General features: G+C 51.0%; 2 protein-coding genes across 16 annotated transcripts in view; both read right to left on the bottom strand.

The window, feature by feature from the left end:
- Positions 1-7,346, bottom strand: part of AFAP1 (actin filament associated protein 1) — a 125,798-nt gene extending 118,452 nt beyond the window's left edge. For all 4 annotated transcript variants that reach the window (XM_064151642.1, XM_064151644.1, XM_064151643.1 and 1 more), the window contains exon 1: positions 7,241-7,346. The gene's annotated coding sequence lies outside the window, so the exon portion shown is untranslated. The remainder of the gene's footprint in view (positions 1-7,240) is intronic.
- A 7,417-nt stretch (positions 7,347-14,763) lies between these two features.
- The window catches only part of ABLIM2 (actin binding LIM protein family member 2), a 148,447-nt gene continuing 145,762 nt past the window's right edge, over positions 14,764-17,448 (bottom strand). For all 12 annotated transcript variants that reach the window (XM_064151629.1, XM_064151630.1, XM_064151632.1 and 9 more), the window contains one exon: positions 14,764-16,937. In XM_064151629.1, the coding sequence (XP_064007699.1) occupies positions 16,824-16,937 (114 nt within the window). In that variant the 3' untranslated portion in view covers positions 14,764-16,823. The remainder of the gene's footprint in view (positions 16,938-17,448) is intronic.

Raw genomic sequence — 17,448 nt, 5'->3', positions numbered from 1 at the left:
CGAACTTCAATGGACACGAAAATCAAATAAAGTCCACCCACAGCAACTGGCAGCGTCTGGAGCCAGCACATCATAGTTCAGCATGACAGTGGCATCTAAGAGAGCCTCCACTCTTTGCTTCCCTGCAGAACCGGGATAACACACCACTATCACAGTATCAGAGACCTCATAGATCATCCAGTCCAACCCTTTACCACAGAGCTCAAGGCCAGACCATGGCACCAAGTGCCACGTCCAATCCTGCCTTGAACGGCTCCAGGGACGGCGACTCCACCACCTCCCCGGGCAGCCCATTCCAGTGTCCAATGACTCTCTCAGGGAAGAACTTTCTCCTCACCTCCAGCCTAAATCTCCCCTGGCACAGCCTGAGGCTGTGTCCTCTCGTTCTGGCGCTGGCCACCTGAGAGAAGAGAGCAACCTCCTCCTGGCCACAACCACCCCTCAGGTAGTTGTAGACAGCAATAAGGTCACCCCTGAGCCTCCTCTTCTCCAGGCTAACCAATCCCAGCTCCCTCAGCCTCTCCTCGTAGGGCTGTGCTCAAGGCCTCTCCCCAGCCTCGTCGCCCTTCTCTGGACACGCTCAAGCATCTCAACGTCCCTTTTAAACTGGGGGGCCCAGAACTGAACACAGCACTCAAGGTGTGGTCTAACCAGTGCAGAGTACAGGGGCAGAATGACCTCCCTGCTCCTGCTGACAACACCATTCCTGATGCAGGCCAGGATGCCACTGGCTCTCTTGGCCACCTGGGCACACTGCTGGCTCATGTTCAGGTGGGTATCAATCAGTACCCCCAGATCCCTCTCTGTCTGGCTGCTCTCCAGCCACTCCCACCCCAGCCTGTATCTCTGCATGGGGTTGCTGTGGCCAAAGTGCAGCACCCTGCACTTGGAGCTATTGAACCCCATCCCATTGGACTCTGCCCATCTGTCCAGGCGGTCAAGGTCCTGCTGCAGAGCCCTTCTGCCCTCCAACTCAGCCACATCTGCCCCCAGCTTGGTGTCATCTGCACACTTGCTGATGACTGACTCCATGCCCTCATCCAGATCATCAATGAAGATGTTAAAGTGGATGAGGCCCAGCACAGATCCCTGAGGGACACCACTAGTGCCAGCTGCCAGCTGGATGTGGCACCATTCACCACCACTCTCTGGGTCCGGCCCTCCAGCCTGTTCCTAACCCAGCACAGAATGTTGCCATCCAACCCATGGGCTCTGTGAAGCAGTGCTAGCTCTGTCTCTGAATGAATGCCTCTGAAGGCGTCAATTAAGCTCCCTTCCCCAAATCCATTCATTTAGATGAACTAAACAAGCATCCTCCTTCAAAGTGGCTACCAGCTCAGGCTAAGTTCAGCAAGCCAGGACAGCAGCGAGTCAAGCAGGACACCAAAAGCCTGTTTTTCCATCAGTGTTTAGCTGCGATTAGGGCAGTGATAAGAGACTTGGGGGAATTCACAAACATGTAATGACAGTCCCCTAATGAATAATGCAACTCGCAGCAATTACCTCACATACACAAAGCGCTGTATTTCTGGGGGGCAAAACGCTGTTATCTCTGAGGTATCAGCCACACTCTGGATTACACTTGAAACCACATGTGTACTCTTTTCTGGCACTTAGTATTCACGGATGGAAGTAGTTTTCACTCAGCATTTTGTACTCATCAAGCTTTTGGCACAACAGAGCATCTGTCCTAGAGAAAGGCAGCCTTCATCAGCTGAAAGATGCACGATGGCAGCAGAAAGCCCTCCAAGGCAGTCAGAAAATCCCACCACTGTGTCACCGTGGAAGGATTAATGCAGTGACATTTTTAATTGTTTATTTTACAGCTTAGGAAAGAGATTTAAAGTAGACATTCTCATACAGTTTGGCTTATTTTACTGACAAACACACATCACTAACTTTTAAGACACCACTGCATGTAAAGAGCAGCATCTATACAAAATCTAACTTCTTTTAGTAAGTCATCTTAGGAGCTTTTTTTCCTCGATGTCTTGATGGACACTGGTAAACTATACAGCAGATATTGGTTTGTGCTTTCCACAGCCTAGTGTAAGAGAGGTGATCACCTTCATCAGCTCTCTGTTAAGCTTGCTCAGCACTTTGAGCAGTCAAATCTTACCATGCACCACATAGAATCATACAATCAACCAGGTTGGAAGAGACCTCCAAGATCATCCAGTCCAACCTAGCACCCAGCCCTAGCCAATCAACCAGACCATGGCACTAAGTGCCTCATTCAGTCTTTTCTTGAAGACCCCCAGGGACGGTGACTCCACCACCTCCCTGGGCAGCCCATTCCAATGCAAATCACTCTCTCTGTGAAGAACTTCTTCCTAACATCCAGCCTAGACCTACCCTGGCACAACTTCAGACTGTGTCCCCTTGTTCTGTTGCTGGTTGCCTGGGAGAAGAGGCCACCCCCCACCTGGCTACAATGCCCCTTCAGGTAGTTGTAGACAGTAATAAGATCACCCCTGAGCCTCCTCTTCTCCAGGCTGCACACCCCCAGCTCCCTCAACCTCTCCTCATAGGATTTGTGCTCCAGGCCCCTCACCAGCTTTGTTGCCCTTCTCTGGACATGTTCCAGCACCTCAACATCCTTCTTGAATTGAGGGGCCCAGAACTGGACACAGCACTCAAGGTGTGGTCTGACCAGTGCTGAGTACAGGGGCAGAATAACCTCCCTTGTCCTACTGGCCACACTTCCTGATGCAGCCCAGGATGCCACTGGCATCCATGTTCTGACCAGCTTTTTGTTAAGGTGGCAGAGCAGTAGTGGACAGCAAATAACTTTTTGGCCACTCAGGATTTAACCTCTAACTGCATCTGAACATTAGGGCTCACGTCTCAAAAGCGTTATTTGTTCCCTGCCATCAGTTATCCTCCTTTCCACAAACCCTAGTGATGTTCCTGCCTCACTAGAATGAGTGTGTTTCATGATGTAGAGAGTCAAGAGTCAGCTTTCAATGAGAGAGCAGAAGCAGCTTAACTTGGGTGCTTTAGGGTGCTGTTGTACATGCAATACGAAGCCTCCACCCAGAGGCAGAGGGGCAGGAGCAGCCCGAGTCACGCTGGGTAACACCTGCGTGACTGCAGCTGTGTGTTCCCCTACCTGCTCCCAGCGCTGGCAGCCTGCTCTCGGCATTTCCTTACACAGACACTCCCCAGAAAGAGATCTGGTGCGATAGGAAAATCTTCAGTATGCTGTAAGGCCAGGTTAGGATGCCTCACAGCAGGAAAGATAACTCCTCCTACATTTCAACAGACAACCTTAATAGATGGCAGACATTCAAGACATAGCTTTTTCAGTCATGGTTCAGAGGTCGCAGTAACTCTGCAGTCCTTGGGTTGACTTCTGTTTTTAGAATCATGGAATCAGGCAGGGTTGGAAGGGACCACAAGGATCAGTCAGTTCCAACCCCCCTGACATGCCCAGGGACACCCTACCCTAGAGCAGCCTCATCCAGCCTCAGTCAGCCTGGCCTTAAACACTTCCAGCCATGGGGTCTCAACCACCTCCCTGGGCAACCCATTCCAGCCTCTCACCACTCTCATGCTCAACAACTTCCTCCTCACCTCCAGCCTCACTCTCCCCACCTCCACCTTTGCTCCATTCCCCCCAGTCCTGGCACTCCCTGACAGCCTAAAAAGTCCCTCCCCAGCTTTTTTGTAGGTCCCCTTCAGATCCTGGAAGGCCACAAGAAGGTCCTCTCAGAGCCTCCTCTTCTCCATACTGCACAGCCCCAACTCTTTCAGTCTGTGCTCACAGCAGAGCTGCTGCAGCCCTCTGAGCATCCTCATGGCCCTTCTCTGGACACACTCCAGCACCTCCACATCCCTCTTGTAATGGGGGCTCCAGAACTGGATGCAGTACTCCAGGTGAAGTCTCACCAGAGCAGAGTAGAGGAGGAGAATCACCTCCCTCGACCTGCTGGCCACACTTCTCCTGATGCAGCCCAGGATCTTCAACTTAGAGCATAACAACATTCTGTATTAGAGTATATTAACCTGGAGTGATACCTGCTGAGTGTGCAAGGCTGCCCAGCCCAGACAGCTCCTGTGCCAGATGAAACACTCTATTTGTCAACAGACTAGATGAATCAGAGGAAATTCAGAGTCATACCAGCAGCTAGGTGTCATTCCCCTCCAAACCAAGTTGAATTGTGTAACTGAAAGGGATGCACAAATGTTTTAGTGCCACTAAAGCCCTAACAGCACAGACTGAACTAAACTGTGCAGGAGTTTGGAAGTCTAAGTCCTTGCATCCCACTGCAGCAAAAGATCTCTTGCAGGTGACTATAAAGCACAGCCCTTGCTGCTCCTCACAAAACAAAGGGCACAGCTGTGAACAATACACTTAACTAGGCAGGCTCCTGGACAGCACACTCCCACTGCCCAGAGCAGCAGGCACCAAACTTTGGAAGAGGGATGGAAACTGAATCAGTAGACTCCAGCTTGCATAAACCAGCCCTAAACTGCTGTCTCTTTGTCCTGGGGCACTGTCTCGAGGAAGTCTGCCCTGAGCAGCAGGGCAGGACAATTCCTGATCTGACCTTAGAAGCAGGTCCTCTCTGCAGCACTGAGAGAAACAGCACAATATGCGGCTGTGTGTGTACCAAAACACAGTCTGCCCCAGTTTATACCCCTGACAGTATGCCCTAAATTTGAGAGCTTCAGGAGGCGAAACTGAAAAACCTCTCTACAAAGACCACAAGATTTTAGGAGTGTGAGCAGCTGATCTATTCAAGTGTGCATTTTACCCATCCTCATCACCCCTGCTTCAAAAAACACTGCAGTTCCAACCCCACAGATCTTCCAAATCCTTTCACCTAAAAATCTACCCAAGACCCAGCTACCCCACCACATAACCATTTGAATCTTGCTGTTCTATTGCCTGGGAAACACCAAACAGTGTCGCACATCACCAACGGCAGTGAGGGTCTGCTCATTGTTCTGTGCACAGACTTGTCACCATGATCACAGGGTGTTCGGGTACACAAAGGAAAATGTAGATGCTGCTTTTCAGAACCCATTTCAAATTCCCCTTGAACCCATCTCTGTGTCCTATAGCTGCAGGAAGACAGGACAGCTCTCCCCCTCCAGCAATCGTGCAGCACCATTCACTCCTCTTCCACCCCAGTTCCAAAAGGGAAAATGGATCGTTGAAAACGAGAAAGTAAACGGTGCAGCTCTCCCTATGCAAACCAGCAGGAGGCACAAGGGATGACTGAAGGGTGCCAGGCGCCCATGTAGGGAAGCACTGATGGATGGATCCATCTAGCTGCCAAGCTGCTCCCTTGTCCCCTTGCACTAACCCTTTCTGGAGACGCAGGGAAGAAGAACTTCACATCACTGTTTTCATGAAAGAATAAAGTGGTCCTGCAGCACTGGGAGCAAACAGCGACAAAGCACCTGCGAAGGCGAGATACTAGACGTGGAAAACACCTCCCAGGCCATACTGTGACTTTTTTTTCCCCATGGAACAAAACAAAACAACTGCACAAAGAACAGGAGAAGCCATCTGCTTAGGGAGCCCTGGCCTGCAGTACAACACCTAATTAGATCTTCCTGATTTTGAGATGTATCATTTTAAGAGTCATTACAAAGGTATGAGCGAAAAAGCAGGCAAAGACACACCAAGCGCTGGCATCAATCTGATCACGGAGGATCCACGGGGGAGATGAGTGAGATACTTCTGTGTTCCTGACATCTGCCTTGTCCTGCCTTTCAGAGTGCAGTGTCCTTACCTACGCTGCCTTTCTGGGCAAGTGGATTTCTGTGTTCCTGACATCTGCCTTGTCTTGCCTTTCAGAGTGCAGTGTCCTTACCTACACTGCCTTTCTGGGCAGGTGGCTTTCTGTGTTCCTGACATCTGCCTTGTCTTGCCTTTCAGAGTGCAGTGTCCTTACCTACACTGCCTTTCTGGGCAGGTGGCTTTCTGTGTTCCTGACATCTGCCTTGTCTTGCCTTTCAGAGTGCAGTGTCCTTACCTACGCTGCCTTTCTGGGCAGGTGGCTTTCTGTGTTCCTGACATCTGCCTTGTCTTGCCTTTCAGAGTGCAGTGTCCTTACCTACACTGCCTTTCTGGGCAGGTGGCTTTCTGTGTTCCTGACATCTGCCTTGTCTTGCCTTTCAGAGTGCAGTGTCCTTACCTACACTGCCTTTCTGGGCAGGCGGCTTTCTGTGTTCCTGACATCTGCCTTGTCTTGCCTTTCAGAGTGCAGTGTCCTTATCTATGCTGTCTTTCTGGGCAGGTGGATGCAGGATGCCTGCCTGAATCGTCTCACCTCCTCCAACTCCACAGCCTGAAGTCTCTGGAGCACCGTCTGCTTCTGGCTCTTTATCCAGCTCTCCTGCCGCCTTATTCTTTCCCTACCGCCTAAATGCTTGGCAGGATTCCTCTGTCCTCCCCACACAAGAGGCACAAGCGCACAGAGACGTCAAAGTTCAAACGCTGAGCTTCCCCAAACCTCAACCCAGGTGGCAGCGCAGAAGCCGCTGTCTGCCAGCGGCAGGCTGCCGGAGCTGTAACCTCCGAGACAGGAAATCAAGAGGAGGGGGACGGGTGGGGAAATCATTAGGACAGATCTGGAGGGATGATTCTTTTCGCCTTTGCCCTCAGTGAATCCAGGACTGTAACATGATGCAATCTCTCGGCTACGATGAAACGGCTTCGAATGACCAAGCCTGGAGAGAGAGAGCCCACCTCCTCCCACCCTACAGGCGGAAAACGCCGAAACTCGCAGCTGTACAAAGCAGCAGCGCTGCTGCCAGGCTGGGACTCTTCGCCACCAGCAAGGGATGCGAGTTTCGGGATGGCAAACCGGGGCGGGGGGGGGTTCGTTGAAGGGGATTTCTCTTGGCTGGATTTCTGCGGGTTCCAAGCCCGGGCTGAGGCTGCACCGCACAGCGATGCCGGGGCCCGGCGGGGAAGAGCAGCCGCCGGAGCTGCCTCCGCCTGATGCCCGGGCTCCCTCCCAGCTTTTTCCATGTGTTTCTCCCGGCCAAGAACACGAGCGGGACCGTTGGGTTTGTCTTTTTTCCAAGCTTTTTTTTTCTTTTCCCCAGTAAGCTCACAGCTTTCCCAACACGGATCTGCCCGGAGCAGCCTCGGCAGAAAAAAAGCCTCTTTTATGAATCCAGCCCTTCACCCTCCCTCATTTTTTTCTCCTCTTTTCCCTCCTCTGCCTGTGGATCTGGGGAGAGAGATGCTGCCTAGAGGCAGAGAGGATCTTCCTACCTTTCCTGCCGTCCTGCCGCGGCTACCGGCACAAAGCGGGGTCCGGGCAGCTGCGGGGCCTGGCGCAGCTCCTGCCGCGCAGGGTAGCCCCGCCGAGCGCAGCCAACACCGCGCCGCGCCGGGGAGAGGCGGGGAGAAGGCGCGGAGGCGGCGCCGGCCTGCCCGCTCCCACCGCCCCGGCCGCAGGGAGGGGACACGGGGCGAGGCGGGGCGACAGGAACAAAGGCGCGGGGGGAGCGGGCCCGCAGCGAGCGCTGGCTGTGGGGAGCGGGGCAGGTGCGTGCGGCAGCTGCCGGGTGCGAGGCAGGACGGGGTACGGGGGCAGGTGCGTGCAGCAGCTGCCGGGTGCGAGGCAGGACGGGGTACGAGGACAGGAGTGTGCGGCAGCCCCTGGGCAGGTGTGTGCGGCAGCCCCCGGGCAGGTGTGTGCGGCAGCCCCCGGGCAGGAGTGTGCAGCAGCACGGGGGCAGGAGTGTGCGGCGGCCCCCGGGCAGGAGTGTGCAGCAGCACGGGGGCAGGAGTGTGCGGCGGCCCCCGGGCAGGAGTGTGCAGCAGCACGGGGGCAGGAGTGTGCAGCAGCACGGGGGCAGGAGTGTGCAGCAGCACGGGGGCAGAAGTGTGCAGCAGCACGGGGGCAGGAGTGTGCAGCAGCACGGGGGCAGGAGTGTGCGGCGGCCCCCGGGCAGGAGTGTGCAGCAGCACGGGGGCAGAAGTGTGCAGCAGCACGGGGGCAGGAGTGTGCAGCAGCACGGGGGCAGAAGTGTGCGGCGGCCCCCGGGCAGGAGTGTGCAGCAGCACGGGGGCAGAAGTGTGCAGCAGCACGGGGGCAGGAGTGTGCGGCGGCCCCCGGGCAGGAGTGTGCGGCAGCCCCCGGGCAGGAGTGTGTAGCAGCACGGGGGCAGAAGTGTGCAGCAGCACCGGGGCAGGTGTGTGCGGCGGCCCCCGAGCAGGAGTGTGCAGCAGCCCCCGGGCAGGGGCAGCAGGACGTTTGCATAGGGGCAGCGCAGGGGCAGGTAAGCCGAGCTGCCCCGCTGGGAATCGCATGCTGGCAGTTCAAATATGGCCTTCCTGCCCTAGAGCAGCACGTTCTGAGTGGGTGGAGGCTTGCTCTAAATGTTGCAATGTCGTGGAACTGCTTGCGTTAGAAAAGACTCCTAAAATCATCGAGTCCGACCGTTAACGCAGCACTGCCAAGCCCACCGCCTAAACAATGCCCCCCAGCACCACGTCTGCACAGCTTTTCAGTCCTTCTAGGAATGGGCACTCAGCTCTGCTCGGGGCAATCCCAAGCACACATCCAGGCTCGGCTAGGAGTGAGTCGAGAGCAGCATGGAAGAGAAGGACTTGAGTGTGTCAGCCAGTGACAGACTGCCCATGAGCCAGCACCGGTCGCACAGGCAGCTGTGTGCTGGGCTGCACCCAAAGCAAGGAGAGCGGCAGCACAGGGAGGGGATTCTGCCCCTCTGCTCTGCGCTGCTCAGACCCCACCTGCAGCACCGCCTCCAGTTCTGCTTCCCCCAGCGTAAGAGGGGCATGGAACTGTTGGAGCAGGTCAGAGAAGGCCACGAAGATGATCAGAAGGCTGGAGAACAACCCCCCACCCCCACCCCCAGTGGTGACAGTTGGGGCTGTTCAGCCTGGAGAAGGCCCCGGGGAGCTTTGGTCCAGCTGAGGGTTACTTACTTCAGCTATAACATTTGGATGCACAAATGCTCTTTTGTGAGAAAGGTTCATGGAGCATTCTTCAAGCACGTTCACCATACTGTACTGTTGTTGTACATGTGTGTGCTTGTACTCCTGTGCACAATTCAGTAAGCATTTTCAATTTTGGTTGATAAGATTTGGTTAGATCCAGCCAAGTTTGGTCTTCTGCCCTGTTTCATCCTCCTCAGTCTTTCCAATAGGGTGATACTCAAAGTGACAGGTTCAACCAGGGAAAACTCTCTTTATTCAGCATTCACACTCTCTGCCAGCTAGGATATGCATGAGATCTCTGTAGCCTTAGTCAGGACTGCTGAATTTGCAGCCCTATGTTGTCAGGACAAATTATTTACCCTAAAATCTCACTTTTAGCTGTTCTCTTTCATGTATGCCTTTGAGTATGGGCAGGGAAGGACTTGCCTACTACATGAGCTTCTCTAACAGCAGCAGCCTGCTCCCACCTGCCTTTTGTTCATTAAGCTCGCTGGGAGTTGGCAGGAGTGGGGTTTGGAGTAGTTATAGGCAGTGATTTTTCTGGCAATATTAAAGGGTTTTGTCAGCAATGAAAAAAAAAACCCAACGTAGCTCCTCTTCTCATCTCAATTGCTTTCAGCTATTGCCATCTTAGAGCTGCTTGATTTGGCCTCTAAAGGCATGATTGCTGGAGAGAACAATCCAGGAGGTTCCCTGAAAGCACAGCCCCTGGCTGCTCTGGGTTGTGTGCATGCAGAGTGCCACTGATTGGTATGCTTGCAGTGAGCACGTCCAGGATCAGGTGGCTTTACTGCCACTTGTGTGGTAAATTTCAGTGCACACATTACATGGAGTAGCACTTGAGTGTGCAGGCCCTGCCTGCCCTGAGATGTTGTGTGGCAGCTCTGCGTCTGTAAGCAGGGTGCTTGGGTCCAGCACTACTGAGTTTCTTCCACGGAAATGTCTTGAAGATCATAGACTCATAAGAATCATAGAATCAGCCAGGTTGGAAGGCAGCTCCAAGCTCATCCAGTCCAACCTAGCACCCAGCCCTGTCCAGTCAACCAGACCATGGCACTAAGTGCCTCATCCAGGCTTTGCTTCAACACCACCAGGGACAGCAACTCCACCACCTCCCCGGGCAGCCCATTCCAATGCCAATCACTCTCTGGCAACAACTTCCTCCTAACATCCAGCCTAGACCTCCCCTGGCACAGCTTGAGACTGTGTCCCCTTGTTCTGTTGCTGCTTGCCTGGCAGAAGAGACCAACCCCACCTGGCTACAGCCTCCCTTCAGGTAGTTGTAGACAGCAATGAGCTCTGCCCTGAGCCTCCTCTTCTGCAGGCTGCACACCCCCAGCTCCCTCAGCCTCTCTGCATAGGGTTTGTGTTCCAGGCCCCTCACCAGCTTTGTCACCCTTCTCTCGACACCTTCCAGCACCTCAACATCTCTCTTGAATTGAGGAGCCCAGAACTGGACACAGCACTCAAGGTGTGGCCTGAGCAGTGCTGAGTACAGGGGCAGAATAACCTCCCTTGTCCTACTGGCCACACTGCTCCTGAGCCAGGCCAGGAAGCTCAGTGGCAAAGAAACAAAGATGAGAAATAGTCATCACAAGGCTGGCAAGAAAATAAGGGCCTTGTAGCCTGTGCCAGATGAGGAAGTGAGATAACAAGGGGGTTGTCCTTAGGCTGTTGGAGAGATTGGTCAGAACTGCTTGTCTTCTGGTGGGAACTCCATAGGGACTAAAAATAGGCCATCTGTCTCAGAAGCAAACATCAGGCAGCACAAACAATTCCTTTGGAAGATAAACTGTAAAGCTGAAGGGCTCAAACATCAGGTTTGTTGTTTGTTTATTTGTTTTTTTTCAGTTCAGATTCTTAGTTCTCAGAGTGCTGCATTTTAAAATGCCATTTTCCACCCCCAGTTCTGGGTTTATGCATTCCCTAAGCTACTTCAGCTGCAAACCAGACCTTGGCGGTTCAGTGAATTTCTTTCCTGTGAGTCTTTAAAGCAGTATTTAAATCCAAGTTGGATTTTTCATGGAATTAAAAGGTACAGCATATAACTCACCTCAGACACAGGAGCATCAAAATAAATCAGTTCTGCCTCTGTACTCAGCACTGCTCAGGCCACACCTTGAGTGCTGTGTCCAGTTCTGGACTCCTCAATTCAAGAGAGATGTTGAGGTGCTGGAAGGTGTCCAGAGAAGGGCAACAAAGCTGGGGAGGGGCCTGGAACACAAACCCTATGAGGAGAGGCTGAGGGAGCTGGGGGTGTGCAGCCTGCAGAAGAGGAGGCTCAGGGCTGACCTCATTGCTGACTACCACTATCTGAAGGGAGGCTGTAACCAGGTCGGGGGTGGCCTCTTCTGCCAGGCAAGCAGCAACAGAACAGGGAGACACAGTCTCAAGTTGTGCTGGGAGAAGTATAGGCTGGATGTTAGGAGGAAGTTGTTGGCAGAGAGAGTGATTGGCATTGGAATGGGCTGCCCAGGGAGGTGGTGGAGTCACCATCCCTGGAGATGTTCAAGAAAAGCCTGGCTGAGGCACTTGGTGCCATGGTCTAGTTGATTGGATAGGGCTGGGTGCTAGGTTGGACTGGATGATCTTGGAGGTCTCTTCCAACCTGCTTGATTCTATGATTCTGTGATGGCTGAGGAGTTTCTTGCATGGAAAACAAAGTCACGTCAATAATAGGAACTCTCTGGTCCCCAGCAACTGGACGTCATAGTTTGCACCCAATAAACTTCTTAAACCAATCATCTTCTAATGGAAGGCAGTAGAAGGCAAACTGATATAAATTCTCACACCCCCCACACTTGGATAGGCACCTCAGAGCTCTTAAGTGCAACACCAAACATCCATGCATTAGCATTTGGCACTTGACATTTTCAAAAGGCTATGCTAACTTCCTTTCATTATTTGCATGTCAAACCCCCAGCAGCACTGAAGAGCAGCTCTGTCTTTGGGTAGCAGAGATTGAAAACAACAAAGTAATCCTGCTCTCATTATTTCAAGGTTGAATGCACTGGGAAAGGATTTCCTGTAAATCTCACCTCCTTGCCCCTGCTTTCTCTCAATTCAGGCAAGACTGGGCCAAAAATAGGAGCTCAGCCCTCCCCTGCCTCTTTTTTCACTGGCATTGTTCAACAAGGTATGAAACTGTACAGCTGCCCTCTCCTTTATCACCAGGATGGGGGAGCAGGCAGTTCTCCAACTGATTGCCTGTCAAAACAGTGCCTGTGTGATTCTGTTGAAAATCTCCATGGTTCAGACAAACAGAATCATAGAATCATAGAGTCAAGCAGGTTGGAAGAGACCTCCAAGCTCAGCCAGTCCAACCTAGCACCCAGCCCTAGCCAGTCAACCAGACCATGGCACTAAGTGCCTTAGCCAGGCATTTCCTGAATACCTCCAGGGATGGTGACTCCACCACCTCCCTGGGCAGCCCATTCCAATGCCAATCACTCTCTCTGCTAACAACTTCCTCCTAACACCCAGCCTAGACCTCCCCTGGCACAACTTGAGACTGTGTCTCCCTGTTCTGTTGCTGCTTGCCTGGCAGAAGAGCCCAACCCCACCTGGCTACAGCCTCCCTTCAGATAGTTGCAGACAGCAATGAGCTCTGCCCTAAGCCTCCTCTTCTGCAGGCTGCACCCCCCCAGCTCCCTCAGCCTCTCCTCACAGGGCTGTGCTCCAGAAAGAGACACAGGCTGTGTCTCTTCCAACCTCGTTGATTCTATTCTATTCCAGTCTATATAAAAGATTCAGAACCAGAAATCAGGGCTATCCAGACTCCTAACAAACAGGAAAGACATCATAGCAGAGACACTAACCCTCTTCCTGAAGCCTTGGATCATCTGTGGGGTACACTGCTTGGGTCTGCTTTGGGTTTGCAGAGTAGTCACGATGTCAAACACTGATAGGAAGAGAACACCTTAAGTGTTCTTAAGTGAGAGCACTTGGAACAATACACAACTACTCACTTCTCTTAGCTGTAACTCCCTGAGATGGTGCCTGTGAGGAGGGAACAATAATTAGCTGCATTAGTCCAACAAACTTTCATTTTCTGTGGGTGCTTCCTTACCAGTGACATAAACTACTGAGACCCAAGGTTTCAAAGGTGTGCATTTTTAAGCCCCCTTTTCTAGCAGGATGTAGAAAGAGAGAAGTGAGACAAAGGCTCCAAAAGCCTGAGGCAGGCAGGACCTCCTGAGAACCTGTGAGGTGGCCTGGAGATGATGAAGAAATGCAAGCCTGGTCTCAGAGGGTTAGTAGACTCCAGGTAGCTTTCTCATAACCATGTATTTTCCTGTTTCTGCAATTCCAGTTGTCAGAGTTCTCCTCTGAACCACAAGGAAAAGAAATAGCAGAAGGTCAGACAGAAATGTCCAGCCTTCTCAGACAGCTCTAATGGCAATCTGGCATGCCTGGTTTCCTATCTGGAATTGTTGGCCAGATACTCCTCAGCAACCACAAAAATCCACGTGTTCCTTTGTCTCCAAAGGCTCTGATGATGAAATAAGTTGGCTTCTTTCATTGCTGTGTTTGAGACATGCCTGCTTTAAAATACATGAGGTGAGGATTAGGTCACACGCCAGGGATGTCCTGCACAGCTGAGACACATGCTTCAGATATGAATATGAAAATCAAACCTGACAGAATTCCCTTGCTTCTTGTAGACAAATCAAAGCAGGTTCCTCCAGGAGCTACGCTGATCCTTGTGCCCTGAGTAGCTGTGCACGTCCATACCGAGGTGCTGCGAGACAGCAACGCCTCCAGCACAAGGATAGGGAAGAACATCTTAGTAACTCTAAAGAGCATTATCTAAAACACAGCTGATGGTTTGTGGAGACTCTCAGGTTGTTCCTGCCAACGCTGGACCACGCTATCAGATGGAATATGCTGGCAAAGAGTTCTCTCATCGCTCTGAAATGCATTTTCCATTCCAAAATGCTATTGCAGATTAGCATATGGAGCTCTAGAAACAAGCCTCGGTATCGGTTGTGCACATGCTGCTCTAGCTACGTTTAACAAGGCACTCCTGGAAGAAGACTTAGTGACTACAATTCCAATTTGCAGATTTTAAATGGGGAAAATATGACAAATTCTAGAAGCAGCAATGTTGCATTTTTTGGGGGAAGCCATGCTCTGTTTTACAGAGTTTAGGTGATCACAGGATCACAGGATGTCAGAGGTTGGAGGGGACACAAGGAGATCACTGAGTCCAACCCCTCTGCCAGAGCAGGACCATACAGTCTAGCTCAGATCACAGAGGAACACATCCAGACAGGCCTTGAAAGGCTCCAGAGAAGGAGACTCCACAAGCTCTCTGGGGAGCCTGTTCCAGTGCTCTGGGACCCTTACAGTAAAGAAGTTCCCCTTGTGTTGAGGTGGAACCTCCTGTGCTGCAGCTTACATCCATTGCTCCTTGTCCTATCCCAGGGAGCAGTGAGCAGAGCCTGTCCCCATTCTCCTGACCCCCAGCTCTCAGGTATTTATAAACCTTTATCAAATCCCCTCTCAGTCTTCTCCAGACTAAGCAGCCCCAGGTCCCTCAGCCTCTCCTCATCAGGCAGTGTTCCAGTCCCCTCATCATCCTTGTAGCCCTCCATAGGACCAGGGCTATAAGCGGTGCTGCAATTCACTGCTGTGTTTCCTGTGATGTACAACACAACAATGAATCACAGCACTACTTATTTTATGGCCCTTTTACCCTGCTATATTTGGCTGGTGCCAAGCTAATGCAAATCACCTTCTAATTACATTAATATCATAGGAAGATCCCATCCAGAGCAGCACTACAATCAAAGAACTACACACACAGACACACGCCACCAAAGTCATCGAGTTATATCTTTGTTTTAATGATTTTTTCCCCCCTTTTTTAAACGTTTCTATCATCAGACAAAACATTTAGGTCATGAGAAAATATTTATTTCCAACAGCACAGACTTTGAAAGTTAGTTGGAAGAAGGCAAGTTGAATGCTATGTTTTTTTCCAATGCTGGGTCAGTTGAAGTGTTGTAGTGCATATAGTAACCTTAAGGAAATGCAGAAAGACAGAGTGAAGGAGGAAGTGAGTACAAACATTCAAGGCAGTAAAAATGCAGAATACTGACACATGGCTGAAAAAAAAATGGACTTTTTTCCCTTACCCCCTCTCAGTATCTCACAACGCTTGCAACTCACTTTAAAGCATTCTTTGTCAGCAACCACACCTCTCACCGGATGAAATCATTGCAGAGTCATTCAGCTGGAATCATAGAATGGTTTAGGTTGGAAGAGATATTGAGGTCTAATGCTCATATCAAACGCTTAGATCTTGTTAGCTTTACCTGTTATTTAAGACAGCCTCAAGGTACTGCACCAGTAGCACTTAGGAGTGGTGTTTTAAAACTGATTTGTACAGAGACATGCAAGTAGTAACGCATGAGGCTTTCACCTAGTAGATTGTAATGGGATGTATTACTGATAGCAGCACACCAAGCCTGGTTTGGTTGGTTACATTTTATCCTGAACTGTTCCATTCTCACACCTACCGATTGCCGTCGCAGATCTCGTGGCAAATTGTGCACAGCCAGGAAGTGGAGGAAGAATGTCCTTCCTTAGGACATACACTGATGAAAAGAGTTCTTTTACAGATAGATAGATAGCTCTACCTACATCTAACCAAGGTTGCATGGTATATTGATCAGCAGGAAATATATATATATATATATATATAGAATCATAGAATCAACCAGGTTGGAAGAGACCTCCAAGATCATCGAGTCCAACCTATCCCCCAGCCCTATCCACTCAACTAGACCATGGCACCAAGTGCCTCATCCAGTCTTCTTTTGAGCACCTCCAGGGATGGTGACTCCACCACCTCCCTGGGCAGCCCATTCCAATGGCAAATCACTCTCTCTGCCAACAACTTCCTCCTAACATCCAGCCTAGACTTTCCCCAGCACAACTTGAGACTGTCCCCCCTCGTTCTGTTGCTGGTTGTCTGGGAGAAGAGCCCAACCCCACTTGGCTACAACCTCCCTTCAGGTAATTGTAGACAGCAATGAGGTCACCCCTGAGCCTCCTCTCCAAACACCCCAGACCAGCAGGAAAACACAGTCAGCTGGCACAACACACTCTCAAACCAGTTCTATGTAAGGCTTCAGTTTTCCTGATGAATGGGACTACCTTTTTAAGTAGGTCTGTATACATTTTACTCCTTATACTCGTTCCATGTCACAATATATCCATAACAAAATAAAACCTCTCGTGCTGTACTTAAAGATAGCTCGTTACCTTCTAGACAAATAGGACCTTTCAGAGAGCAGGCTGCATCTAAAGATAAGAAATAGAATTAAGGTGCTTCCATATTTTTGCTTTCAGTATTAAAAAAGTATCCCACCAAAAAAAAAAAAACCCCAAACAACTGCAGGAATAACTTGCTTGTGGCCATGCTTCTCTTTGGCTTTTCCCTATATTTTAACAGCAGGTGGCAGCCTGCTGGGAATGTTTTGTGGGAAAAAAATGATGGTGTAAAAACGGGAACAAAACGGTGGATCCGTCTCTTTTGTCACAGCTATGCTTTCCTCTTCGTTCTTTTCCTCTTCCTGTCAGAATTTCTGATTGCATCTGGCAATAACTGCAAGCCACAACAAACTTAAAGCTACTTAAGAGTTTTTTTTTTGCAGGTTGTAAACCAGGTGGGACCAGGAGTCGCTGACAAAACCAACGGGTCGCGCGAGGTTAGCGAAACCCTCCGCAGCCCAACGCGCCGCCACCTCATCCGTCCTGTTTCCCCCCCCAACACAAACTGACACAATGAAGCTGGACAATGGTTCAACAGCAAGTGCATGTGATAGTTCTGGCAAGACTATTTCTGGTTTGATTAAGCACATATTTTATCTGGGAGGGGCTAGAAAAGCAGGGCCTTTTTCTTCAGGTCGTTCCGCTTCCAAAGTGCCAGACGGTCAAATTCCTCGATGCTCATTTTGAAGACTTCTTGGAACTCTTCGGGGGACAAATGCCTCTTGAAAAGGAAAACACAAGAGATATCATTGAGCTTGTCTATGCACAGGAATATTTCTGCTCTTTCTAAGCTTTCAAACACATAGCCACACAAGGCACTAGGATTTGCATTTGAATGCCCAAATTGGTTCCGGAAATGACCGCATCGAAACCAAATGAGCTGAGGGCCGTTGGGAAATGAAATTCTTGATGGCACTGGTGACTCTGGGGGGGAAAATGATCTTTTCAATATGGTTCCAACTGGTGACTCTGGGGGGGAAATGATCTTTTCAATATGGTTCCAACTGGTGACTCTGGGGGGGAAAATGATCTTTTCAATATGGTTCCAACTGAGCAGAAGCTATGGTTTTGAGGGAAGAGATGTGGAGATGCTGGAGTGCGTCCAGAGAAGGGCCACGAGGATGATCAGAGGGCTGCAGAAGCTCTCCTATGAGGACAGACTGAAAGAGTTGGGGCTGTTCAGTCTGCAGAAGAGGAGGTTCCCAGGTGACTTGCTTGAACTCAGGACCAGG

The sequence above is a fragment of the Pogoniulus pusillus genome, chromosome 11, assembly GCF_015220805.1.
Source record: "Pogoniulus pusillus isolate bPogPus1 chromosome 11, bPogPus1.pri, whole genome shotgun sequence".
NCBI classification, from domain to species: domain Eukaryota; kingdom Metazoa; phylum Chordata; class Aves; order Piciformes; family Lybiidae; genus Pogoniulus; species Pogoniulus pusillus.
The sequence above is the reverse complement of the archived record's forward strand: the minus strand, read 5'-3'. Positions and strand labels throughout refer to the sequence as shown.